The 27,717-nt window shown below is 34.5% G+C and overlaps 3 protein-coding genes across 3 annotated transcripts in view; 2 read left to right on the top strand and 1 right to left on the bottom strand.

Moving 5' to 3' along the window:
- Positions 1–2,057: 2,057 nt before the first annotated feature.
- Positions 2,058–5,916, bottom strand: LOC128682460 (PR domain zinc finger protein 5-like). The gene is made up of 4 exons (XM_053767148.2): positions 5,646–5,916; positions 5,130–5,328; positions 4,261–4,386; positions 2,058–3,653 (listed from the first exon to the last, which is right to left on the bottom strand). Exons 1-4 carry the CDS (start codon positions 5,766–5,768, stop codon positions 2,659–2,661), a joined length of 1,443 nt encoding a protein of 480 aa, XP_053623123.1. The 5' UTR covers positions 5,769–5,916; the 3' UTR covers positions 2,058–2,658.
- Positions 5,917–6,212: 296 nt separating this feature from the next.
- LOC128682462 (uncharacterized) lies at positions 6,213–10,598 on the top strand. Its single transcript, XM_053767152.1, has 5 exons — positions 6,213–6,528; positions 6,830–6,961; positions 8,246–8,352; positions 8,615–8,705; positions 10,434–10,598. The coding sequence occupies exons 1-5, from the start codon at positions 6,468–6,470 to the stop codon at positions 10,520–10,522; spliced, it is 480 nt and encodes a 159-aa protein (XP_053623127.1). The 5' UTR covers positions 6,213–6,467; the 3' UTR covers positions 10,523–10,598.
- An 8,818-nt stretch (positions 10,599–19,416) lies between these two features.
- The window catches only part of msi (musashi), a 117,173-nt gene continuing 108,872 nt past the window's right edge, over positions 19,417–27,717 (top strand). The window contains exon 1 of the mRNA XM_053767150.1: positions 19,417–19,565. Coding sequence (XP_053623125.1) covers positions 19,498–19,565 — 68 coding nt within the window. The 5' untranslated portion in view covers positions 19,417–19,497. The remainder of the gene's footprint in view (positions 19,566–27,717) is intronic.

Raw genomic sequence — 27,717 nt, forward strand, 5'->3', positions numbered from 1 at the left:
AAGTCATCAACACTATTATTAACCCTCGACGCAAAAAGAGGGGTGTTATAAGTTGGACCGGTCAGCGTGTCTGTCTGTGTACGTGTCACCGTAGCTTATCAACGGATGAACCGATTTGGATGCGGATTTTTTATTTGATAGCTAATTTTATGCTCTTTGTTCTTAGATTATGTTTGATCTAAATCGGTTCAAAAGTTGTAGCGAAATGAATATTGAAAGTCGGGGTTTTTTTTAATTCTTGTCTCACAAATAAACTTTTAGTATAAAATTTTCGAAGCAACAAAATTATGAGCTGTGATTTGTACATTTTATAGTTTGTCATTATTTCGTGTATATATAATTTTAAGTAAATTTATTACAGATTTTTTTAATATCCGGCCGAAAATGTGACTTAAGAATTTTGTTTCTATTATATATTAAACCATAGACAGTAAGTAGACCCATTACATCTTACACTATATGTTGCCCGGGGCTTCGCTCCCGTGGGAATTTTGAGATAAAATATAGCCTATAGCAATCTTGGATAATGTACCTTTCTAATGATGAATTTTTGAAATCGATACGGTAGTTTCGGAGATTACCCGCCTCAAACATACAATCTCACAAACGCTTACCTCTTTATAATAATAATAGTTTATAACAATTCCGAGCGTACAAGAAATATGTTATTGTTTTATATCCTATAACAGTAAATAAAAATTTCTATACATACTTAAATATGTATGTGAAATTAGTTTTTTCTTACAAGTCTTATTAATACTATTATTATGAAGAGGTAAGCGTTTGTGAGTTTAGCTATATTTTATCTCAAAGTTCCCACGGGAGGGAAGCTCCGAGCAACATTTGTTTATGTAATAAATTTAACCACGCCTATTTACGATTTCACAGCATACAATATAAATAAAAATAGACTTAAGCGAATACTTTCGTGGTCAATAAATGTTTAACTTTAAAAGGTTTGAACTGATATACTCGTATAGGGTTTGTTATCAACAAAATTAAATAAATACCGTGAAGATTTTCCGTGTTGTGACTTACCGAGTCCGGTAAGTCACAACGGAGTGTAGTTAAAATACAGAATTTGTATAGATAAATGTTCATTTAGATATAAGATCATTAACTTTATTAGCAAAATAAATTTGTGTGAATATTGTGTAAACGGAACGAGTGTTTGAAATCAGTAACTAGTTGGGCACCGAAATGGTGAAACGGGACCCTATTACTAACGCTCCGCTGTCTGTCTGTCACCAGACTATATGTCATGAACCGTGATGGATAGACAGTTGAAATTACACAGATGATGGATGTATTTAGAGGTCCCGGGTTCGATTCCCGGTCGGGTCATGATGGATAATGTCAATCTTTTTCTGATTGGCCCGGGTTTTGGATGTTTATCTATATATGTATATGTTATAAAATATAGTATCGTTGAGTTAGTATCCCGTAACACAAGTCTCGAACTTACTTTTGTTTTTAATATGTGTATTTATTTATTTATAAATTTATACATATTGAAAAAAAAAAATACAAATAAATAAACATTGATCGAGTTTGTTGTGTTTGTCTCTATAATGCATTATTGTCGATGGGCATAAAAATACTGTTATTTAAACTTCGAATGTAAACTTAAATCTCCGTAAGACGTGTGTTTGTTAGTGTATGAAAAACTGTGTAATGTTGTAAGAGCAAATTGTATATATGTAAGCGACGTGCTGTAGAATGATACCAAACTGAATAAACAAATTTTTTTGTAATTTTTGTTTCTTTCTAACTCCTTTGCGCGAAATCGAAATATAATCATCAGAAGATTTCAAAAGTGAATCGATTTTGATCTGCTGCTACTCAAAAACTCATCAGAGCGATATCCCAGTTGCTTTCTCAGCCGTTGAGCGTCGGAGCCCAGTGTCCGATTTCCTACTTTGTCGTCTCCACTCCGCACGGTCGTCGGCATCACTAGTTGTCAGACCAGTGACACGCATATCATCCGTGACGACATCAAGCCAGCACTTCTTGGGTTTGTCCCTTCAAAAGGCCAAAAACGATCAAAAATAAAAACCTTTAAAGCAGTTCATATTATACTTTTATCATTGAAAGCATATTTGACCATATTGAAATCAATGTAAATTGAAAACATAAACAACAATACAAAATCTTATATATTAAGCTAGCTTTTACCCGCGGATTCTCCGGCGTATATTTCCCACAGGAGCAGTTATTTTTTCGGGACGAAAGGTACCCTATGTCCTTCTCCGCACTTCAAACTGCATGTATGCAAAATTTCAAGAAGATCGGTTGAGCAGATAGAGCGTGAAGAGGTAACGAACAAAATTACTTTCTCATAATATTAGTTCGGATTTATTTTTTTCTTGACTGTACTTATCATCAGTTGGAGCAAGGCACAGAACCACCTAGGTAACCACCTCTACCACCAAAGTCACTCACTTTATGGCACAAAATGGTATATATTCTGGCATGATAGGGACCAACACTGTTCAAATGTGTTTCTTTCGACATTTCTTCTCAGCAGTGGTCGTTCCGAAATGCCAGTAGTTTGTAGCTTGTGAGAAATAACTATAAATATAAAAATTTACGACAAAAAGTGCCTGTGAAGGTCTAATTTCTGAATAAATGATTTGAATTTATATCTAACACCAACTATCAACACACAGCATGAGTTCTCTTCATGTGTCTCCGCAAAGAATCTTTACTTGCAAACGTCACACTGCACAAAGCACACGAGAACTTTTTCTCACCCGTATGTGTCACTTTATGCCTCACAACATCAGAACGAGTGTAAAATAGATTTTTACATATATCACACGGATGCTTCCTCTCCTTCTTGTGCACAGATTTAAAATGATTTGTGCACAGACTTTTGGTTATAAAACTTTTTGAGCAAACGCTGCATTTGTGTTCCGGTCTCTTCATACCGTGAATATCAACCAAATGTAATATTCTCAAATTTTCTTGACAATATCTTTCATCGCAGTGCGGACACGGGAATCTTAGCTTTTTAACAATTTTCACTTTGTGTACAGTTGCATCGTGGCAATTTTTCTCTTTCCTAGTGGAGAATTCTATATTGCATTCTTTGCATTTCAAAAGTCTGTGTCTGTATTTGTGCAAATTGAGGAACTTCAGATTAGAGAAAGCTGCCCCACACAGGTGACATATCTGTTTTTTAAAATGTCTGTTCATATGTATGTTTAGATGTCTAAACGCCGTGAACTTCTCGCTACATATTTGACATGCCAAATCGTCGCTTATTCTGAACGGTACGAGCAGATCTTCTTTCATTTTAAACTCAAAATTGTGCTGTATGGTCAAGTGGTCTCTCAATTCTTGTAAATTTTCCAATTTCTCGCGACAAACTTTGCAATTTAATATAGATATTTCCACTTTGACCAGCATATTTTGTTGTATTATTATTTTCTTTGCTATATCCTTTATTGAATGTTGTTCCGAATGATTTCGGAGTTCGTTCGTGTCCAGAAACGGTTTGGTGCAGCAAAAACACCTATATTTACTCTTGTGCCATTGGAATGCGAATATTGTGGAGTTTTCCAGAAGTTTCAGTGAGTTCTCTCTCAGTATGGGTCCGTTGCCTCGTTGTTCGGTTAGTTTCGTCCAATCACCATTTGATTTGGTGTCACCTGCAATCATTGCAAGAGAAAAAAAATTATGTTACTATCTGTTGCCCGCAGTTTCACTCGCGATTGTGTATGTTTGACCTTGGTTCATTATATTTATCTATACAAAATTTTATGAAAATCGGCCCAGCTGTTTAGGCATGAAAAGGTAATAGACAGACTTTCGCATTTATTACTTCATATACTGCTGTGGATGTCGAGAGAGACAGCTGAGGGATAAAAACGGTCTTGACAGTTGATATGCAAAAACAGCATTTCTAAAGATTATTGACGTCCGGTAGAAGTCCACAGCAAAATCTCACACATAATTTTCGATCAAATCCTTTGTAAGAAATTACCTACAAATATTATTTATACCAAACCCATTCTGATGCATGTGTGCAATAAATCTGAAGATTAGCTTCATGTTTTACAAGAAATAAAAAAATTAAGACAGAAAGCAGACATACCTAAAGTAGTATTTTCCAGATTTACCTGTAAGCTAAAGTATGTTTGTCTCGTTCTGTCAACATCACATTTCGTGAAGTGCGACAGTGACCAAACATATTTTAGCCCTATTACTTTTTTTTTATGAATAACAGGGACGATCTTCAGTTAGATCTTCAATTACCTGTGTTGCGTTTATTTTTTACTTTTCTCACTGCCTTTTCACTCTCTCTGTTATCTCTGTTCAGTTTCACAGTAGCGTCTTCGTTTCTGCTTTGTATGCCTTCTTGTTTTATGAAACATAGAGGATCTGAAAATACAGTAAAAGAAAACATTAATAAAATTTCAATAACACATTAATGATATATTATTATTTTTAATTTTTATTTTAATTTCATCGTTCGCCAAAACAATGATTTTGCCAACGTCAAGGTTGAAATTGACACTGAATATAAAATGTTATAATGATATTATAATGTATTATATATACCTTTTGACTATGTACATTATGTACTTTTATATATTTAAAAAAAAAAAAAAATTAAGAAACAATGATAAGCCCTTCTGGCATGATAGGGACCAAGACTGTTCAAATGAGTTTCTTTCGGCATTTCTTCTCAGCAGTGGTCGTTCCGAAATGCCAGTAGTTTGTAGCTTGTGAGAAATAACTATAAATATAAAAATTGACGAGAAAAAGTGCCTGTGAAGGTCTAATTTCTGAATAAATGATTTGAATTGGAATTTATTCATGTATGAGGTAATTTTTATGTAATCCATTAAAATATCCATACTCCATACAAAACCGCTAGAGATTTTGATGAAATTTGGTATGCTTTTGGTACTTATTTTTGGTATGCATTTATAAATTTGGTATGCATGTACTTTTAGGTTTTTTTAAAGAAATCAATAAAAGTTTGTAATATTGTGTCTGTTCCGCTTTCGCAGAAAAAATCTTAGGCTAATCATTTATATGATTAATTAATTTTTTGAAAGCCTATTTTGTGTGCCTTTGTGTTTCTATAACTCTTGATCCAATGAGATCAAGAAAATTACCATCGTCAGATTTAAATTCACATTCTTCTTGCTTCATAACTTCTATGTCATTATCATTGTCGCCCTGACAGTTATGCAGGAACTTTTCATAAATGTCCCTACTCTGCAGGACCATAGCCTTGAATGCACTTGCATCTTGCAGCCGCGAGACACACTGCTTGCAGATCAGGTTGCATGGCGCTTTTGTGTTGTTAGACATCTAAAAATTAGTAAAAAATTCAGGCAATCACGTTTTTATTCGTTACAGGGAAGTTGCGAAACTTGAAGGCCTGATAGCTTATTCGTCTATCGCTTATGAGAACAATCTCCACTTTACAGCCTTTTCCATTGATTGGCTTTTATAAAATTGATAGGTAACAATAGCAAACAGGGGTTGGCGTCGGCTGGTAGTAATATCACATTCGAATTTTCAAAATTTAAGTTTTTTACGAGGCACCCGGTCTTCGCGGCCTTACAACCCTGAATGTAACCGGGACGGAATGGGAGAAAATTGTAAACGAGTAACTAGGTATCTACCTCAATATTAAAAGTTTCCTTCAGCATGGTTTCGTACACCTCGGTCCCGAATTTGTAGATATCTTGAGAAGAAGCATTGGGATTCAAACAACAACGGCAGGTGTTCCACATTTTCCTGCTCATATAACAGGATACTGCAGGATGGGATTTAATTATTAAAACCCTTAAAATTAAAATTTCTAAGCCCTATTAAAATTTTAACATTATAGTTTGGGAGTAAACAATGTCTAAAAAAAGTAGGTACCTAGAGTACCTACTTTCCATGTTATTCTGTCAATGTCATATCAATAAAACAAAGATAACGTTGTCGTAGGGTTGTGTACCTACATTGTTTTACTGAATCAATCAAATAATAATCGATTCCTTGAAAATAAACAAACGAATAAAATCAACGCCACTTCTGCAAAACGTTTGTGTAAACATTGTGTAATAAATTATGTAAAATAAAACTCATAAATATTATGTAACACAAACTTATCGAAATATCCGTAGGTATTTACTTCACTTATTTTTCGCAATGAGACTTAGCAAATGTCTTTGCTTTTGGTTAAAAAATATGAAAATATCAAATGTCATAGTCGTCAACAAAATAATGACACACATCATCAATCAAACTTCTCAATTTTCTCAAGTTTTTCGTAAAATTCTCTATTTTCTTCTAGAAGAAATTTAAAATACATCATCGCGATATTTGCCTGATTACAATATCTTTGTGTTGTTATTTGTTACCCAAACAGATGTGTTAGTGTACAGTGTCCCAATACTTCAGCTTTCAGGAAACAGTTAAGCCTTGTTTTTACATCCCACGCGTTTTAGAAACCTATGGATGCATTGTTTGAAGAAGAGATGGAACCAAATTTTTCGCTCAATCCATTCACTATAAGTAAGTACTTTGTTGTCAATGTTTATACCTATAACTGCATTAATAGCCATCTTCTTGACAATTTTCTCGCTCATGTGATGTGGGACACTGTATCTTCCATTAGCCTTTTTAAGCCCCGATGACGGAAGCAGGAGAGTTTAACGTGTCTGTGTATCTGTCTATCAGTGGCATCTAGTAGCCAAACTGCTGAACCGATTTTAATCTAGTCTCGTTAATTTGAAAGATAATTTAATTGTGTTTTTAGCTGTATAAATTTCAAAAAGTATAGATAACTCTTACAATTATCAAACCCATATTGTAGTGCTTCAGTTCCTGGCGTCGTATGGCTGGTTCATGCTGGGCTCGGCCGCGGCCATGTTCTACTTCCTGCGGCTGATCCGGCCGCGCATGAAGCAGTGGCAGGAGGCGCGAGACGAGGCTGCTTTTAAAAAGAGTGAGTCAACACCAAACAAAATGGAATTTCCACATGAGGCTGGTGGTATAGTCGCACCAAGCAACTGAAGCCTCAACAAAAAATTTATGAAAAAAAAGTAATTATTTTGTCTATGGATTGGTTAAAAAGTAAACCTTTCTCAAGATGTCCTCTTGGATTTATTGTCTTATTCTGTTCAGTGTTTTAATTGATAACACTGGTGTCAAATTCTATTTAAGTTGCCTAAAGGTATTTGACATAACTTTTTTAACTACTTACCGTGCCTGGTGGCAAGTATTCGTACATACAAGTATTCGTTCATACATATGGACTAGGGAACTGAAATTGTCAACCAGTGTGCAGGTTTTAGTTGGAAAGTGGTGTCTGGACTCCGATGCTCAATGGCGGAAGGAAGCGGGAATATTCTCAGATGAGAGAATATTCATCAAAAACTTGACAGATATTTTTGAACTATGTACTTATATATATTTATTTATTTAGCTAAGTACAAGGTACACAATATGTATCCTTTGAAAGTATTTGGCAAGAAAAAATAGGCTCTTACAAAGAAACATTAGTTGAACAACCATTGTCTGGTTGAACAACCATTGTCTCCGGAGGCCAGATGTATTTATACATTCTGCAGAGGGGTGACGATGCAAAGGCAGACATAATAGCAAATAAAATGGAATTTCCATATGAGACTGGCATAGTCGCACCAAGCAACTGAAGCCTCGACAAAAAATTGATAAAAATAATCAAACTCACATAATATACAAAAATCTATTTCAGATAAATTAAGCAAATACCAGGAACTTGCCATAGAACTTAAAGCACAATGGAGAGCACATACAGTCCATATAGTACCGATAGTTTTATCATCAACAGGGGTAATACCGAAATCACTTTCACAAAGCCTGAAAACATTAAACATCCCGATGTATATAGTTTATCTTTTACAGAAAGCCACCATTCTTAATACTTGCCGGATCACCAGAAAATTTCTATCTTCTTCCAGTGTTTCTGCTGGGTTTTCTATTTAGATTCTTGCTCCTATCGCTTGGCTAAGGCCCGCGTTAGTTGCTTATATTACCCTCTCTCAAGAGGAGAAAAATATACATAAATAGAATAATAATAATAAAACACAACATCAAAACTCTCCAAAGGGCCTCTACGTGTTGGATCCATATCCCCACGCAAGCCTCTCAAAGGACCGGACTTTGTGCCGTGAATCCCAAAAGGAGATACAAAATTAAAAAAAAGTTTCTTAGAGAAACACAATACTAATGATATTATTATTTCCAGATCCGGACATAGCCCTGGCGCGGTTGGAGGCGATCCAGCGCGCGCGAGAGAGACAGCAACAGTTGCTGGAGGAAGCCTCACAGAGAGCGCTCGAGGAGCAGAAACTGGTGAGACTCGCTCTTCTCTCTCCCATGTTCTGTGAACAAAAGTGACTTAGCGAAGATTTTATTTAGTTTCACCTGTCCCGAGCCTTGAATCGAAAGCCTGTGGATCGAAAGGTGTCAGGTGTCAGGTAAAATTTGTTGTTATTACACACTCGATATGATGATGACCTGTCCCAATGTCTGTCTGTAATCAAATCTTGCAAGTTAAATTTCACCGAAGTACTTCTTTGGTGCAATAAAAGAGTATTGTATTGTATTGTTGCAGCGTGAGGAGAGGAAACGGGCTGAGCTGGCGGAACGGCTTGAGAAGTATGGCACCGCTGCCGGCAGGAGACTGGGCACTCCCGGAGACTCAGGTACGATTTGTGTTGTGTCAAAAACTAACATTTCTTGTTTCCATAGCTCAAAAGGTAATGGCACGGGAGTGCCCTCGCCAAGACCAGCCCAGCGAAGCGCAAGGGCACTACTTACCTTTTCTCGAAATGTTTCGTCGTATTTTCGTATCTTTGTTTTGGATAATGTCTGCCTTTTTTGTATATTCACAAATGTTCCATGTTTCTTTCGTGGGTTTACTGGAAAAAATTTCTATAGATATCAGTAGTAGTACCTTTGTATTTAGTTTCCTACGAACAGATGAACAGATGGATCTCCATCTGTTCATCTGTTCGTAGGGGCTCTATCCATCCATCTGGACGGATAGAGTCCCTCTACGCCGTATGATGGAAATTTACAATGTTGACTTCCAAGCATGTTGATATTTTTGCATGAAAGTGTTACTAAATTTAAAAATGGTAATTCTTAAAAAACCATAAAAAAAATATTCAAAATTTATTTATAATTTGAAAAGTTTAATAAATAACTTTTCAAATTATTTATTTGATGACGACCTCGATGTGGTAAAGTGCTTGCCTCTGAACCGAGAGGTCCCGGGTTCGATCCCCGGTCGGGTCATGATGGAAAATGATCTTTTTCTGATGGGCCCGGGTCTTGGATGTTTATCTATATATGTATTTGTTATAAAATATAGTATCGTTGAGTTAGTATCCCGTAACACAAGTCTCGAACTTACTTTGGGGCTAGCTCAATCTGTGTGATTTGTCCTAATATATTTATTTATTTATTATTATGAATTTATTTATTGAGAATGTTAAAATTTATTTTATTAAGCGAAAATGTCTTTATTTAGTGTTTAAGTCTTTAATGTCGTAATGTAGTTAGCAGCCACAAATTCTATTGTAATTCTGTTATTCACGTTGTGGGCTATATTATTAGGAACTCTTCTTGTTTAAATTCTTATTTATCCGTATATATAATGTAGCTGCTTGTTGTTCTAATAAATAAATGAATGAATGAATGAATGAATGAATGAATGAACGAATGAATGAATGAATGAGTGAATAAATATTTTTTTATATTTACACTGTTATGTTGTACATCGTATAATGTTTGCTACGTTTTTACGCGAAATCTACTGGACCGATTGTTATTAAATTTGATACACGGGTAGAATATAACCTGGAATAACACATAGGGTACTTTTTATTGGGATCCCCTTTTTTGGCATATTTTTTTAATTTTAATTTAATTTAGCATAACGAGTTAAGCATATATTTTTTTTACATAATAATATTTTGACACACTTGTTTTCTGGCATACCTTGTCAATAAGCGTAATTATAGTTGAGGCTAATGTATTTTACCATAATTTCGATTCGCATAAAGCTATAGTGCAGCAGTAGGTCAGGGTGCGGCGGCGCTCGGGACACACATAAGCCGCCAATATGCTTTACAATATTATGCTTAAAAATTGTTATGCTTATGTGTAAAAAAATTGCGCCTAAAACATTATGCCAAATTAATATTGTAAACTATTATTATGATAAGTAAAAGTATGCCATGTCAAATTATGACATAAAATTGTTTGCATAAAAATAGGGAACCCATTTTATCCCGTTATTCCCACGGGAGTGAAGCCCCTGCGCGCAGCTTGCATGTTATAAAATATAGTATCGTAGAGTCACTAGAACAAACCTTAGGGCGGGAATTAGTGTACCATTATACTTAAATTCATTTTATTCTTTTTAGATTACCTCCCACTGAGCGGCGGGTCGTCGGGCTCCACGTATCGCCCCCCCAAAAGGTCCAAATGTGGTGGGGGCGGCTGCGGACGATAGATTATTATATATTTTAAAATGTAATACTGTTTTTATTCACAAAACAAAGACTTAATGGCCGATATAAAAAAATCTAGGAAATAAAAAAGTTATATATTAAATAATTTATGTTTTTGTTACCGTAATATTCTCATATTATTAATTAACGAAAAAATTTTGTTTTCTCATAATTGTCTGAATATACATTTATTTTGATTTTTGTTTCTTATGTTTATTTATATTGTATTAGTTTATATATATAATAAGTTTCCCATTGGCTGGCAACACTGGGCGTGTATCAACCAATCTTGACCATTTCTATTTGGTGTTGCAATAACAAAAAATTTAGTTGGTTAAAAATTCATTTACTACATATTCTTGACAGACTGTAGTGTTTTATTGTAAGACTGTAGTATTTATTGGAAGTCTCTTTTGTGTTTGAAAATAATAATAATAATAATAATACCTATAGCTTTATTTATTAACAAATGACTACATAAATTCCGGTACTATCTATAAAGTTTTAAATGTTATAACTGTATACTCTTTCAACGAACTATTGTCGACTGTAGGTAAATTTATAAAACTGCAAGTTTTGGTGTCGGAAGGAAAATCTAAATATATATATATATATTAGGAAAACAAAATTAAACTGAAAATTGATCACAAATCTTTTATTTGAGTATTATTATATCAAAGACTAGCGCCCCGTTCCGGATTCGCTCGGGTATAACCATGATAAAACATTAGCCTATGTTATTTGAACATTTAATCTATCTCTGTGTCAAATTTCATCAAAATTGTCCCAGAAGTTTTCGAGTTTATTCATTACAAAGAAAACCAAAAATACAGATATTTTCTCTTTATAACAATAGTATAGATTAATATGGATAAAGCAACACAACTGGCAGGTAGTCGCATACGCACTAGTGAACTAAACTGTCCACCAGTGTGCAGGTTTCCTCGCGATGTTCTCCTTCACCGGAAGCAAGTGGTGGTCGATGAAAACTACTATACATGAGTCAGATTGGTGTACAAACTCGTGTGGCGCGAGTAGGATATATTTTTATTATATTTATACACTTATAAGAGGTATATACTATACCTACCTATTGAAGTCAAATCTTGTGAGATTACATCTGGCAGGCATTGTGAATTTTCGTCATGGATTTATTATTCGGTAATAATATGTCTTTATTCATGTTACTTAAATAAAAGTTATACAATAGATCTAAATTAAGATTTAAAATGGAATAAAACAGGGTGCCTGAGCTAGGAAGAAAATCATCCTGTGTTTCAGGAATTAAAAGGTAGAATCGAGTGTGTCATGCTCACTCAAATGGTCAATCTGGTGGTGGCGTCGTGGGCCGGGTCGTGAGGTTCCCTCTATTATGGTTGAGCTACGCGATGGCTGTCCCATGCGTCAACTCGTGAACGGGTGCTGCCAGAGGGAACTGGTCATCTCGTTTCTCATATATTTTTATGTAATTAATTGTGTTTCACATCTATATTTTTTTTATCAGCACTATATATATATATATATATCAGCACTCGGATCACAATCATAACCTGTTTTGATATACCTTTTGACTATGTACATTATGTACTTTTATATATTATTAGAAAAAAACATTGTAAGAAACAATAATGGTAAGCCGATCTGGCATGATAGGGACCAACACTGTTCAAATGAGTTTCTTTCGGCATTTCTTCTCAGCAGCGGTCGTTCCGAAATGCCACTAGTTTGTAGCTTGTGAGAAATAACTATAAATATTTACGAGAAAAAGTGCCTGTGAAGATCTAATTTCTGAATAAATGATTTGAATTTGAATTTGAATTTAAGTTGAGAGAAAAATAAATGTTTATTTATTATTATTTGAAATTAAACATTTTTTGTATTTACTTACTTTGATTTACTACAAAAAGTAAGTGTGCCAATTTTCAGCTTTTTATCATGAAAATTGTATGAAGTCCCATACAATCTTTCACCCTCACTTTGAAACACGTATTCATTAATTTCTTGTTAATAACTAAAATCCAAATTTTCAATTCAGTAACTTCAACGGTGTAGAACTTTCATATTAACATTTTTTAACCATTTTTCTTTCTACAAAATTTTAAAGTAAATCGGCTCCGTGGATTGTTATTGTACTTAATTTTCCTGCAGGAAAATGAGGAGGTCATTTTCCGGGATGAAATGTCTATAAGATGTTAACCCGGGCTCCGAGGAATTTTTGATTCGTTATTAGTTTTTCAATTATCCTACGGGAACCTGACCATTTACCGGGATGAAATGTATCTAAGATGTTAACCCGGTATATAAAGTACCTACATACCAAATGTCAAGCAAATCGGTCCAGTAGATTTCGAGTGATGCGCGTTCAGATAGACAGACAGACAAAAATTTCCAAAACTATATTTTCGTCATCTATATCAGTAACTAAGTATATTCCATGAAGAATTAAAAAATATATCCAATGTACAAATTTGGCCTTTCTTCAATTTTATTATATGTATTGAGGATTATTATAAGAAAGTTAAACAATTTCAATGAAAAAAAAAACTGAAAAACAAATTTTTCAGGACATTAAATTAAGCATAATTGATAATTTTGTCCAAGTATTTTGAATGTGTTATTTTGCTTGCATTTCAGTTATAAGATACAAAAATTAAACTACTTAATTCGTCTTTCGGGACTGCCATTAATCGAGAAGATTCACAAAGTTTTATATTTCGGTTTATATTTTATATTTAGTTATATATATCGGTTTCAACATCAATTAATTTAAGAACTTTATTCTTGTCGGTGGGGCATTTTCCATCTAATTCTGTCCTCGGCCATTGATATATATGAAATAAAAGAGAAGGCAGAGCTCGTGTAGTATAGGGAGGTAAAATCAATGGCTGAGGACAGAATTTTTCGGTTTATCAATCTAGAAATTATAGATACCTAACTGCTATACAGCAATTTATTTATAATAGTTTACTATTTTCTATAATACATTAATAAAAATGAAACAGATTCACCTTGCAGATTTTTAAGATGAAAAAATATTCGTAATTTTGGACCAAAATACGTAACTATTTCAAAAGTATCTATTTAATCCAGGCTTTGAACGTAATATTGTTGCTATGGGTACTGGGGTATTATTTAATCTGTGCTATGGGAAACAAATTAAACAATAATTGATAACGTAAATTCATTTATATAAAAAATAATAACTGTTACATTTTAATAGATAGGTATAGACGTTATTCCGGGCGCTATAAATATTACTCCGTACAGAGTACCTGCTCACTAATTCAATGGAATTTGTAACTAACCTCCCTCCACCCTCAATAGCGAATTAAACGATTTTTTTTACAATCGTTAACCGCTCAATACACGTTCTTATATCTGAGGCCATCACTTTTACAGAACGATTCCAATGCAACTCAGTTCAATTATGGAACCTAAAATGAATCGCGTTCATAGAAAAAATTAAGCCGATGATGGTACGAATTTGCAATGCAGTTTATAGTTTAGGTCGTAAAGTGGATCGCGTTAAGAGATGATGGTAAGCGCCCCTGTGACCGGACACAATGTCAAGCTTTTTGAGGATTGTGGTTCCGCCCTGAAATAGGACCACTCCATATCCTCCCGTGAATGTCGTACGAGGCGACTAAGTTACACAGCTATCATAGCTGAGAGGCAACAAGAGCATTATGAAATACTAGATGTTGCCCGGGGCTTCGTTCCCGTGGGATTTTTGAGATAAAATATAGCCTATAGCAAACTTGGATAATGTACCTTTCTAATAGTGAAAGAATTTTTGAAATCGGTTCGGTAGTTTCCGAGATTACCCACCTCAAACATACAAACTCACAAAGGCTTACCTATCTCTTTATAATATTAGTATATAGGATGTTTAATGTCGCGAGGCCGGTGTTAACATCATAGCCTCCAAAATTAAACTGTTAATTTTAATGCAACATGCAAAAATGTTGTGTCGAACTCAAATAAGCATATTTCTAAACGAATCATTATTATTATTGCGTCCATTGTTTATTGGCGGCGGCGAATTTAAAACAATTTGAGAATTTAAAACATTATTGTTTTATAAAAGGTATTCGTGTGCGCGCGGAATTCGCGACCTGTTTGTTGTCGCTTTGATAATGTAAATTATTATGTTACTCTGTGCACATACGAAACTGATAGCACCTTTAGGTAGTTCCTTAAGTGCGAAGTTTCCAGTAAATATCAACACTTCCAAAAAGGGAGATATAAAAAATAGGCTGTGAAAATGTAATCTTGACATGTAAACAAACATAGCACAACACTATTTGAGGTCAACGTTCCTTTTGCACTACACACACACACACACACACAGAGACAAAAATGATATTATTCCAGCTTCTTGTTGCTCCTGTGGACGCCTAGTGTATCTACAATTCACAGCCTTTCAATAATTATTGTCGTAATGTTAAAAATTTAGAAATGTTGATATTTACTTGAATCTTTACGCTACGTTAAGTCAGCGTTTCGTATGTGCGTGTCTAAAACGTGTGTGTCACGTGTGTGTCACGTGAATAAAAAAAAAAATAAAAATTTATGGTCAAGTCATAGGTATATAGCAATGTACCTAGATGTCGCTAATCTTCGCGTGAGTGTTGCATTTCGAGTGTGACGCCATGAAGTCCGGGGTCATCAATACATATAATAAAATTGAAGAAAGGCCAAATTTGTACATTGGATATATTTTTTTTAATATGCTTAGTTACTGATATAGATGACGAAAATATAGTTTTGGAAATTTTTGTCTGTCTGTCTGTCTGTTTGGCTCCGATTTTATGAGCGGCTGTCTGTCTGGCATTAACCTTCCTTGGAAAATGCTATAGTTGCCTATCGGCTGCGAAGAATATGTGTCCTTGAGGCACGAAGTCCTGTTTTAGGGCGGGACCACACGCCAATCCCGAGTTCCTAATCCTTCCATGTAAACAGTTGTTCGCCGCGAAGTTAGACCTCGCGAACACAATACATTTTTCATGTTTTTTTTTACAAAATTGTGAATATTTCAAAAATTACACAACTGATTTTGTTGTCCCACAAACTTAAAAATGATAATATATATTGACAGAAAAATTAACAAAAAAATATACATACATACATAAATACATATACAAAAAATTTATTTTTGAAAAAGAATTCTGTCGCGGCTGTCAGTGTGAACGCGATAAACTCGAAAACAACCAGGCGGATTTTTGTACGGTTTTCACCAATAGATATATATATATTTCTGAGGGAGTATTTGTATAATTTATTATGGTTTTACCCGAGCGAAGCCAGATAGGGTCGCAAGTGAATTTATAATCGAAAGTAAATTTATTTGTTTGTTAAGTCTACTGCTCTTTGAGGAGTGTGGTTCCGCCCTGGAATAGGACCACTCTATATTCTCCCGCGAATGTAAGTAATCTCTTTATCTACTCAAGTTTGTATACCAATCTGACTATAAATTATACAAATATTGATTGTAGGCACAAGTCGGATTCGAAACCTTTTTCAAGGCACACATACAATCCATTGAATCCTCTCATCTACTGGAAAAGGGCTGACGCTTTCCAAACAGACGTGTTCCAAACATAGCGAATAATAATCTCGATTAAATTCTCTTTCAAATAAAAAAAACTAGATAAAAATCGGTCCAGCCGTTTAGTTGCTACTGGTATGCTGTTTGTGTATCTGTATGTGCGTTGTAGACATACACAAATCCTTATAACAGGTATAAAAATCGCAATATGGTGGCGTTGTTGAACAGGTGCCTGTACCTGTTATAATAAAATAAATAAATAAATAATAAATATATTAGGACAAATCACACGGATTGAGCTAGCCCCAAAGTAAGTTCGAGACTTGTGTTATGGGATACTAACTCAACGATACTATATTTTATAAGAAATACATATATAGATATATAATCAGAAAAAGATCATTTTCCATCATGACCCGACCGAGGATCGAACCCGGGACCTCTCGGTTCAGTGGCAAGCACTTTACCACTGCGCCACCGAGGTCGTGATGTGTATGATATATTTAAGATAACTAGGTAATCTTCGGAACTACACAACCAATGTCTATAATACTTTCACACATCCCTGTGTGTCATACATAAGATACTTTTTGTACAGATATTCCTACGCGCGTGAGTACAGGACACGCGGAAAAACTTTTACAATCCCAAAAGTGATAAAATCCAATCTAAGTAACGGTAAACATACTGAGTTGAAACAATGGCGTCATAAAACAAATGTTTTGGTTCCATTTCTCTGTGTCTGTGTGCGCATCAGTTGGTAATTTCTGACCGTTGCATCCTGTGGACTGTGGGTTTAGATTTGAATCTGTTTTGAATTAAATTGTACAAAGGAATTTTTTGACAAACAACAAAAAATAAACTATCTATACTACTTATATTATTATATCTACCTTACCTAATCTTCAAAACGTCAACTCGTGAACGGGTGCTGCCAGAGGGAGCTGGTCAGCTCGTTTCTCATATATTTTTGTGTAATTAGTTGTGTTTCACATCTATATATATTTTATCAGCACTCGGATCACAATCATAACCTGTTTTGATATAACTTTTGACTATGTACCTAATTAGGTAGTTACTTTTATATGTTATTAAATTTTTTTTTGTAATAAACAATAATAATGGTAAGCCCTTCTGGCATGATAGGGACCGACACTGTTCAAATGAGTTTCTTTCAGCATTTCCTCTCAGCAGTGGTCGTTCCGAAATGCCAGTGATTTGTTGCTTGTGAGAAATTACCAAGTATTTAATATAAAAATTGTCGTGTAAAAGTGCCTGTGAAGGTCTAATTTCCAAACTCACGACGACGGCGATTTAGTGTCAATATAATATTTTAGTTTTTATTTTTAATTTTAACTTACATAGTAATTATTGTAAATACTTTTATTATTTTAGTATACATTATAGATTTATGTATAAAAAAAAAATTTCTAAATAAATGATTTGAATTTGAATTCAAAACTATTAAACGTAATTTTGACGTCTGCTTTACGAACGTGAAATTAAAATGCGCCGGAAAACAAATTGTTTTTTTTTTATTATGTCTCGATTCTGCGCGATCAAATGCCTTCACAATAAGTATTCTTACTTAAAAACATTATATAGAATTATTTATTTAAACAATAATAATTGTGTCGACCGAGCGAGCGAAACGATATTACATAGGTATCATATTGGGACAAAAATACATTGTATGTAGGTATGTTTCGAACTCTGTCTGTCTGATTGTGATGAAAATTAAAAGTGTGTATGATATGTCAATAGAATTTTCAAGTTTGTGGGACAACAAAATCGGTTAAGTAGGTTTTTGAAACACTTATTTACAATTTTGTAAAAATTTATTGTGTTCGGGAGGTCTAAGTTCGCGGCGAACAACCAGGTAGGTATTTAATGATAATAATTCAAAATGTAGTTATCACTAATAAAATATATCTATTTTTAGGTTATTTTTTTTTGTCATAGAATATAAATTAGGTAAAAACATTCCTATGATTCTGGAGATGTTTTTTTTATAAAGTTAACATTTTTTTTTATTTAAGTTCGCGGCGAACAACTAGGTAGGTATTTAATGATAATAATTCAAAATGTAGTTATCATTAATAAAATATATCTATTTGAAATAAAGTTAAATTGAATAAGTTAAAAAACGTGGGCTAGTGAGGCTGGATACGTATTATTCATAACCAATTAAAATCAAATTGTAAGTTTTTAAAATGATTTTGATATTAGTAGTTAGTTTTAATTGTATTTATTTAGGTTTAATATTTTTATAAATTATCATGAAGCAAAAAGTTTGTACTTATCTATGGGATATGATATCATATACATATAGATGTCGAAAGTTGAAACGGATATTTAAATAGATAGTTAACGGATAAATTTAACGGATAGTTATGTTATATTACTGATAAAAAATTATACATAAATTGATGTTTAAAAAATGGTAAGCCTTTCTGGCATAATAGGGACCAACACTGTTTGAATGAGTTTCTATCGGCATTTCCAGCCATTTTCAGCAGTGGTCGTTCCGAAATGCTAGTACTTTGTAGCTTTGGTAAACATAATTTAATTTAGAATATGACGTGAAAAAGTGCCTGTGAAAGCCTAATTTCTGAATAAATGATTTGATTTTTGATTTTTAAAAAATTCATCAGCATTAAAAGACTAAATCTAAATCATCAATAGGTACTAAGTATAATTAATACTAAAAATTATACAAAACTGATGAATTTGAAAACGTATTTTCTGAAACTATCTACAAGTAAGTACCTACTTGCTTTCTGAAATTATCGCTTGATTTGAAACATTTTTTAATGAATGAAAGTGGTGGTTTTCCAGAATCCCTGAACTTTGAGACGAGTAGAAGTTTATATTGAAGACGTAAATATTGGGTTATCGCGCGGGATAATTTTTAAATAACCTAAAAATTTTGTCAAAGAATATAAATTAGGTAAAAACATTCCTCTGATTCTGGAGATGTTTTTTTTATAAAGTTAACACTTTTTTTATTTGTGATTGGACGATATATGTAGTATTTAATGCCTAATATATCTATTAAGCTGCAGAGGAAGAGTGTTTAAGAGAGAAGTGTAAAACGGAGAAGAAGTACAGTTTTACCCCTCTCTCATATAATGTAGCGACTGCCAGCCTAGATCCGAAGAAACCTTACAAAACGGAGGGTGAACCAGAATACCCACCTGCACAAAGCACACTCGGATTCTTTCCATCTCTGTCTTCGCCAATGCATCGGAGAGGGAACGCAAAGTGCGGCACGTAAAGGCCTAGCGTTCCGGGCGTGACGTCACGGGGCGAGGGGTGCGGGGCGAGGGACGGAGCCCCGCGACGCGGCACCGGCAGCGGCAGTGTACGGCCGCCAGCCAGACGAAGAGGTTGTGTGCACGATGCGCGCGCGGTGAAAAAACAATCGCAATGTTGTTTGAGAGTCCCAACGCGAAATTGTTCCCGGCTTTCAACATCCCGCCACCAGTCAGGCTCAGGTGAGCGCGCGTTATTAAGTGAAACATCCTGTGTGTGTCTGTGATCGTTGTTCGCCGCAAAAAAAAGCTAATAAGTGTTGTTAAAACGGTTCAGTAGCGAGCGACAGTGCGTCTGTCAGCATCACGCTCCAGTGAGTCCCGTCCAAACGTCAATACGCGATCGCCGCTCTATTTATTAGTGTCTCGTCTCAAGCTAGCTCTATTATTCTCACGAAACCACCAGGACGCGACTTGGTCTCAGTGAATCACCAAAACATACAACAAAGCGACAGCCACGGAGAAATGCGTTCCCCAACCTGACGAGTCGCACACAATCGATACCAGTTTGCTGCATTCAAAATCAGTGTTTTAAACGCAAGGAGTATGGAATGTTGATTCACGTCCAGGGATTTTTGATGTTGGAATTGCTGGATAATCGATTAATGTTCGCGAGTAAACAGTGTCTGTTGCATCGCCAGATGGTGCATCCGGGATGTCATTCCTGTTACTCAAACTAGGGAAGTTTTAACTTGTCATATCGAATAGGAATTCTAGGCCATCGGAATAACCAACTCGAACCAGCAATTTGCCGTCAGCTCGAGTTGAAAACTCATTAAAATTAAGCCCTGTTGGTTACTCTTTGAGATTGCTTTTGAATTCATTATAAAATTCGCTTCCGTTTCGATGTAAACGCAATTTTTAATAGCGTCTTTTCAAATCGTTTTGTCACTAGAATTATGGACAAAGGATTCTGTTGATATATTTCTCCTTATAATGGAGCATTACGTATGAAATGTTTGTTTCAATTGTGCAGTCAATTGTTGACATATACGTAGTCGTACTTATGGTAAATATCATTTACAATAATGTCATAATAATTGCCAATTGCAGCAATACAGAATATAAATGGTCAATTATTTTAGCACACCTAGTTTCTTTTCACTTTCTCACTGACTGTGGATTGTTTATCAGTCAATTCTAATATATTTTATTCCGGACTTCATTTACCTATGCCTGTTGCACATATCATCGATCGTTCATTGGCCTAATCGTGATATGTCTGGACAGATAATTAAACATAAGCATTTCTTGAACTAGCTCTCTGGTACTGGCTTTAATGGTGTAGAATAATAGGGTTATAGGCGAAAGAAAAAAAAAAAACAAAAATATATTCAAATAAAGAAGTCATTTATGGATGGTGTAATGTCTGCCTCCTAACACAGCGTAAAACAAAGCGAAGAGAACATTTAAAAACAGTTGCATTTAAGCGAACAACTTAGTGTTGCCATCACAATGATATTGCCAGTAGTACAGAACAATTAATTTTTGTAATTTAAATTAACAACTGACAACAAATGGTCAATGCTTCGTTAATTACAAACGGAAATAATTTATTTGGACAACCATACATATCTATCCCAAAATGTTTATGCAACCATATTCAAATTCAAATTCAAAACTCTTTATTCAATTTAGGATGATATACATCACTTATTGACGTCAAAAAATTACTTAAACCAAGTCTACTGCCGGCTTCCAAAGCGCAGGCGAAGAAGAAGCGGCGCAACAAACTTCACCGCGGCCTTTTCTCCAAGGACGTCAATTAACAAATATAGGTCTTATACATATATTAACATAAAGGTCCTCTTTAGCTTGTTGTCAAGACATGACGTCGGTTTTCAGGGGTCTTAGTTTTGGACATTTATGAAAAGCAATCTTAATTGATTGGCCAATTTAGAAATAGAAATAAATTTATTCATAAAATATTAATATACATCACAGAAAATGAACAAAATGTTAACATTACAAAGGTACATTAAATATGCTACAAAAGGGTACCACTCAGCTTGTGCCGTGACGATGATCTTTAGTGATACCAGACAAGATGGCGCTACCAGAAAAGGATTTATGGTTTAAGATATATTTATTCTCATTAAGAATTACAAATTCACTTCACATGAGAACAACACAATTAAATCTAAACAACAAAATCTATGTTCGGTAAGCGCGTACAAATTTGCGTCTCACTATTAATTACGTGTTCGGTGTGCGTTTACCCTCACTTAGAAATATTGCGATCGAGCGGTCACAACTTCGAGCGTCGAGTGGTATCATACAATGATGTAAATCCCAACGCAATTGGATGATATATTTGCGAGATATATCCGCGTAACATATACATACAATTATATTATCGAAATCAATTTAACGATTTGATAACGACACAGATAAATGGGTGTCTTCTCGAAATATAAACTATGTGTAATGGGATTTTTTGCTGCATTTTCACCTGTAACATAGAAATTTTTCATACAAATTTTATTAAATTCACACTTTTTCGTCTTTTTTCCAAATTGTTTTCTATCGGACCCTCGCTAGCTTGTTGCACCATCTTATCAGGCTAACGGAGGCGCATCTTTTGACGCCTCACACGTCTCGATAGAACCACCCGTTTTTGAAATCAATATTTAAAAAAATCAAAATAATAAATAAATAAATATATATATATATATATATAAATATATATATATATATAAATATATATATATATATATATATATATATATATATAAATATATATAAATGTATTCTGAACCTATTTATCTAATTACATCAATAATGAATATCTATTACAAAATTCCAAAGCGTTTTTGAACATCTGTGGGTCAAAGAAAAGGCTTTTCTTAGTGTGTTATTGCTAACACTGACGTCAGATTGTATTCACGACACCTAAAAGCATCTGGCATGACTTTAACAACGACTTACTAATAGCGGAACGTAGTGGGATACTAGTGAACTAAACTGTCCACCAGTGAGCAGGTTTCCTCGCGATGTTCTCCTTCACCGGAAGCAAGTGGTGGATGATGAAAACTACCTATACATGAGTCAGATTGGTGTACAAACTCGTGTGGCACGAGTAGAATTCGAACCTGGGGTTTTTCGATCACAGGCGGGCGTCTTAACCACTAGATCACATGACCACTTCAGAAAATGTTAGCCCACATCTTTATGTGAATATGTTTTGAGAAAAATATTACGATATTGTACTTAGAAGTATATTAGCTCAGTTCGGTTTAAGATATATTGTAAACAATAAATCAAATCAAATCATTTTTATTTGCTTAAATATAAATATAAATAATAAATATAAATATATTAGGACAAATCACACAGATTGAGCTAGCCCCAAAGTAAGTTCGAGACTTGTGTTATGGGATACTAACTCAACGATACTATATTTTATAACAAATACATATATAGATAAACATCCAAGACCCGGGCCAATCAGAAAAAGATCATTTTCCATCATGACCCGACCGGGGATCGAACCGGGGACCTCTCGGTTCAGAGGCAAGCACTTTACCACTGCGCCACCGAGGTCGTCAATAGGGTAGATAATACAATATCCACATGATGGTTGTCAACACCATGCAAATGTTAATAATGGTATATTTAAAAAGTTATAAAATGACAGATTAAATTAAGATAAAATGTCACTGTTAATCAATGTCATTGCTATACAAAAAAATCTTTGATTGTGTAAAAACATTTATCAAGAAGCCATTTATTTAATTGTCTTTTAAAATGATTCAATGGCAATTCGCGTATGAATTTTGGAATCTTGTTGAATATTTTTATAACCGTAACATAACAAATTTTTTTTTTGATATAATGTTGAGTGGATAATTGGATAATACAGTTTAGTTGGATCTCTAGATAAATAACTTCTGTTCTCATTAGCTTTCATAGTTATACTCATGTGTTACGTGCGCTAAGTCAATATATAAAAACTTAATTATATTAATTGAGACCGATTTGATTTCAATATATTATTATTTAATTATTCCTATTTGAGAACGAAAATTTAATGAAACAACTTTCTAAATGAAATATTCTTTACTAATTTATTGTGATTAACTGATAAGGAAGCATAAGGAAAACCAATCTAGCTAAAACGATAAATTAAAATAAGTTTATGAAAAACAAATTTTGAATAAAGTAAATTAATAATAGTAAATTATAAACAAAAAAAAAGGGCTTTTCAATGTATATCGTTGGTAACCCAGAATGGAAAACGGAGCGTAGGACATCCGGTGGCTAGATGGGTCGACGATGTAAAGGAAATTGCTAGCAACAACTGGAGATGGTCCAGGACAGAGATGGTTGGCGGAGACGGAAGAAGGCCTATGCCCAGCAGTGGGTCACGGAGGGCTGCAGATGATGATGATATATATCATTGATGATATATATCCCAAAACAATTGTGTTGGGTATGGTGTGATATTATAAGCTAAGTACCTGTTTGAAATGAACTCGAGATGATTTTTCTATTTTTAAATTAATTCAGGGAGTGATAATCAATATGGAAATGCTCAAAATGGTGCAGTTCTGCGTTCTGGATAGATATGTGGAGCTGGAGACAGCCGTGCCTGTAGGAGCTGCATCGGGAGAGGACCAATTTGATGAAAATGTCATACGCACACTGAATTTGATCGCGAGACATATAGATATATATCTTCCAGTGTAGCAATCATGTGTGCAATTAATTCCGACAACATTTTTGATGAACTTGCAATTGCAAAATGGCCGACTCGTCGAAGTAGAATAAAACATCGTCAATTATCAAAACACTTTGCAGTTTAGTTCCCAAAGTGGAACTGCCGAAATGCCAGTAGTTTGTAGCTATAAATATAAAATAAATAAATAAATATATCAGGACAAATCACACAGATTGAGCTAGCCCCAAAGTAAGTTCGAGACTTGTGTTATGGGATACTAACTCAACTCAACTAAAAATTGTCGAGAAAAAGTGCCTGTGAAGGTCTAATTTCTGAATAAATGATTTGAATTTGAACAAAATGCAACATGGAGACTTAGCGTACCAAATCAGAAGCCAATCGTGGATGTAAAATAAAATGATATAAATAAAAATCAGGTTATATATCATAAGTAACATTTATAATTCCATTATAACCTAAAATTTCAAAGTGATGAAGTAAGCAGCGAGCTGAGCGATATATTGTTTCTACTGGGATATTTTGCAATGTAATTGATCTATGATTCAAAAAGAATCTCTTTATAAATTTTAACACTAATCATCATAAATAAAATTATAATAAAAACATTCTATATAGGTACGAAAGTGTGAGCGAGGATGGACGGATTTGATACTGTAAAGTGATTACCTTTATGGTCACGTTCTGGCAGTTATTCGTTATTAAATTCAAATTCAAAATTCTTTATTCAATTTAGGATGATATACATCACTTATTGACGTCAAAAAATTACTTAAGTCTACCGCCGGCTTCCAAAGCGCAGGCGAAGAAGAAGCGGCGCAACAAACTTCACCGCAGCCTTTTCTCCAAGGACGTCAATTAACAAATATAGGTCTTATACATATTATATTAAAAACTAGCTTTTGCCCGCGGCTTCGCCCGCGTCAATTTCATAGTAAAATCTCAGTAATTTTTTTATCGCGTACACTGTAAGACTGGTAAACATATATTATTCAAATTCGCATTTTTTCTCATCTTTAGTTCAATTTTCTGTTTTCCGCTGCGTGTCTCCTTCCCATTTCCCGCTCCAAACTTGTCCAATCCCGCGTCCTGCTATGTAATGTAAAGTAGATATCACGTACCGTTTCCTTCATATTGTGCCATCATGTTTTTTTGCAATGTGTCTCCCGTCCTGTTTCCCACTACGTGTCTCCTTCCCATTTCCCGCTCCGACTCCCACTCCCGCTTTCTGCAACGCGTGCCGTCCCATTTTCCATGACGTTTTACGTCCCGGTTTTAATTAACCACAAACATAAATTAAACATTTATTTACTACAAAAAGTAAGTGTGCCAATTTTCAGCTTTTTATCTTGAAAATTGTATTAAGTCCCATACAAATTTTCACCCTCCTTATGAAAGGGTTGAGGGTTAATTTTACAGAAAAATCTGAAACAAAGTATTCATTACTTTGCTGTAAACAACCAAAATCCAAATTTTCAAGTCACTAACTTCGACGGTGTAGAACTTTCATATTTACACTTTTTCACCCCTATCACCCCCTTCGGGGTAGAATTTCCAAAAATCCTCTCTTAGTGCTCAACTACACTCACCTACATGCCAAATTTCAGCTTCCCGCCCAGCAGTTTCGGGTGTATGTTGTCTGTCAGTCAGTCACTCAGTACACATACATACATACATACTGCGCCCATTATATCTATATCAGACTTTAATCGATAAAAACAATTTGTTTATATTCTGTTTACACCTTTATACAAAATTTTAAAGTAAATCGGCTCCGTGGATTGTTATTGTAATTTTCCTACAGGACCCCCCTCATTTTCCGGGATGAAATGTCTGTAAGATGTTAACCCGGGATTCCGAGGAATTTTTGATTCACAATTAGTGTTTCAAATATCCTACGGGAACCTGACCATTTACCAGGATGAAATGTATCTGAGATGTTAACCCGGTATATAAGGTACCTACATACCAAATTTCAAGCAAATCGGTCCAGTAGATTTCGAGTGATGCGCGTTCAGACAGACAGACAGACAGACAAAAAAATCCAAAACTATATTTTCGTCATCTACATCAGTAACTGAGTATATTCCATGAAGAATTTTAAAAAAATATCCAATGTACAAATTTGACCTTTCTTCAATTTTATTATATGTATTGAATAGGAGGGCGAATTTACATCATTATTAAAAATGTCACGATACTGTAATGTACGTCCTCGGGACGTCAATTAACAAATAATAGGTCTTATATACAATACATACATTGCCAATGGAAATGCAAAAAGCGCCAATTTTCAATATTGTTGCAGATATTACGACCAAAAATACCTTCTACGCAATCGGGGTTCGAGTTTAATGGAAATAGAAAGGATTTAGTGTATTATTCTGAAAATAATAACGCTATTTTAGACTGTTCTTACTTGTTTAGTTATGTTCTGCATTATTTGGTCAACTGTGGTCATAAACTGATATAAACTTAATTTTGACTGAAGATCTTACCTGTATGAAGTCCATATTTTAATAAGTCTTCACGTGTGAAGTGTTCCGAGCTTCTTTTCGACCGTTTACTGGCTCGAAAATTTTCAGCGTGAGGCGTATCCCATTGTTTTCGAAGCTTTTTTATGTTATGGAAAACGATTTTTTCCAATATTTCTGCACCCGAATACGCAACATTGTTATATATTTTCACAAACGAATGCTTACATAATGAAAGGATTAATAAAGTATTCTAAAATAAACGTTTTTAATCAAAGAATTGTTTTTTGTTTCGTTTATCCATGTGGAAAGGCAAAGGGATCTAAGACCATGCAGCCGCTAATCAAAGATAAGTGATATGCCGCCATTACTAACATCACAGATAACTAATATTTACGTCAACCTTGACGTCTTATTTTTGGCGCGTAAAACCAAGAAAATTATGTCGTCTGCACAGATGGGAGTATAAAATTAATTACACGAATCTAAAATATATGACGCGGAGATCGAGTTAGAAGCTTTGAGGAATTTCTAAACTGTGCCCTCTAATAAAGTCGAAGCCCAAGCCTACTAATAAACTAGCGACCCACCCCGCCTTCGCACGGGCGAAATATTATGCTTGTTATATATAAACCTTACTCGGAATCACTGTATCTATATAAAAAACCCACAACAAAATCCGTTTCGTAGTTTTAAAGATCTAATCTAGGCATACATAGGGACGGCCAGCGGAAAGCGACTTTGTTTTGTGTCCTACATTATTAATAAACATTTAATTCTCTGATTAGGCTTGGAGTACCTAGTTTTTCTTTGTTTTGTCCCTCTCTCTCTTTTCAGTATCTGACATTGAAAGAACGAGACAATATATAGAACAACTATTCTATAGTATGTTTTTATTAATAAGGGGTAGTGATGCGAAACTTTGTGAGGATTGATGGGGATGTGTATGTATGTATGCTTGTTACACTCAAAATCTACAGGACGGATGTTATGAAATTTGGTATCTACACGGGTTTCTACCCGTAATATAACTTGGAATAATATATAGGGTTCCCTAGTTCCCACGAGCGAAGCCCCGGGGCGCAGCTAGTCTACAGTACATGGAACTCAACGACAAAATGGCCGCGTTATTAGTTGTCAGCTGTAGACTTATTAATTAATGTCTTTACTTATTAAATTCTTG

The sequence above is a fragment of the Plodia interpunctella genome, chromosome 30, assembly GCF_027563975.2.
Source record: "Plodia interpunctella isolate USDA-ARS_2022_Savannah chromosome 30, ilPloInte3.2, whole genome shotgun sequence".
NCBI classification, from domain to species: Eukaryota; Metazoa; Arthropoda; class Insecta; order Lepidoptera; family Pyralidae; genus Plodia; species Plodia interpunctella.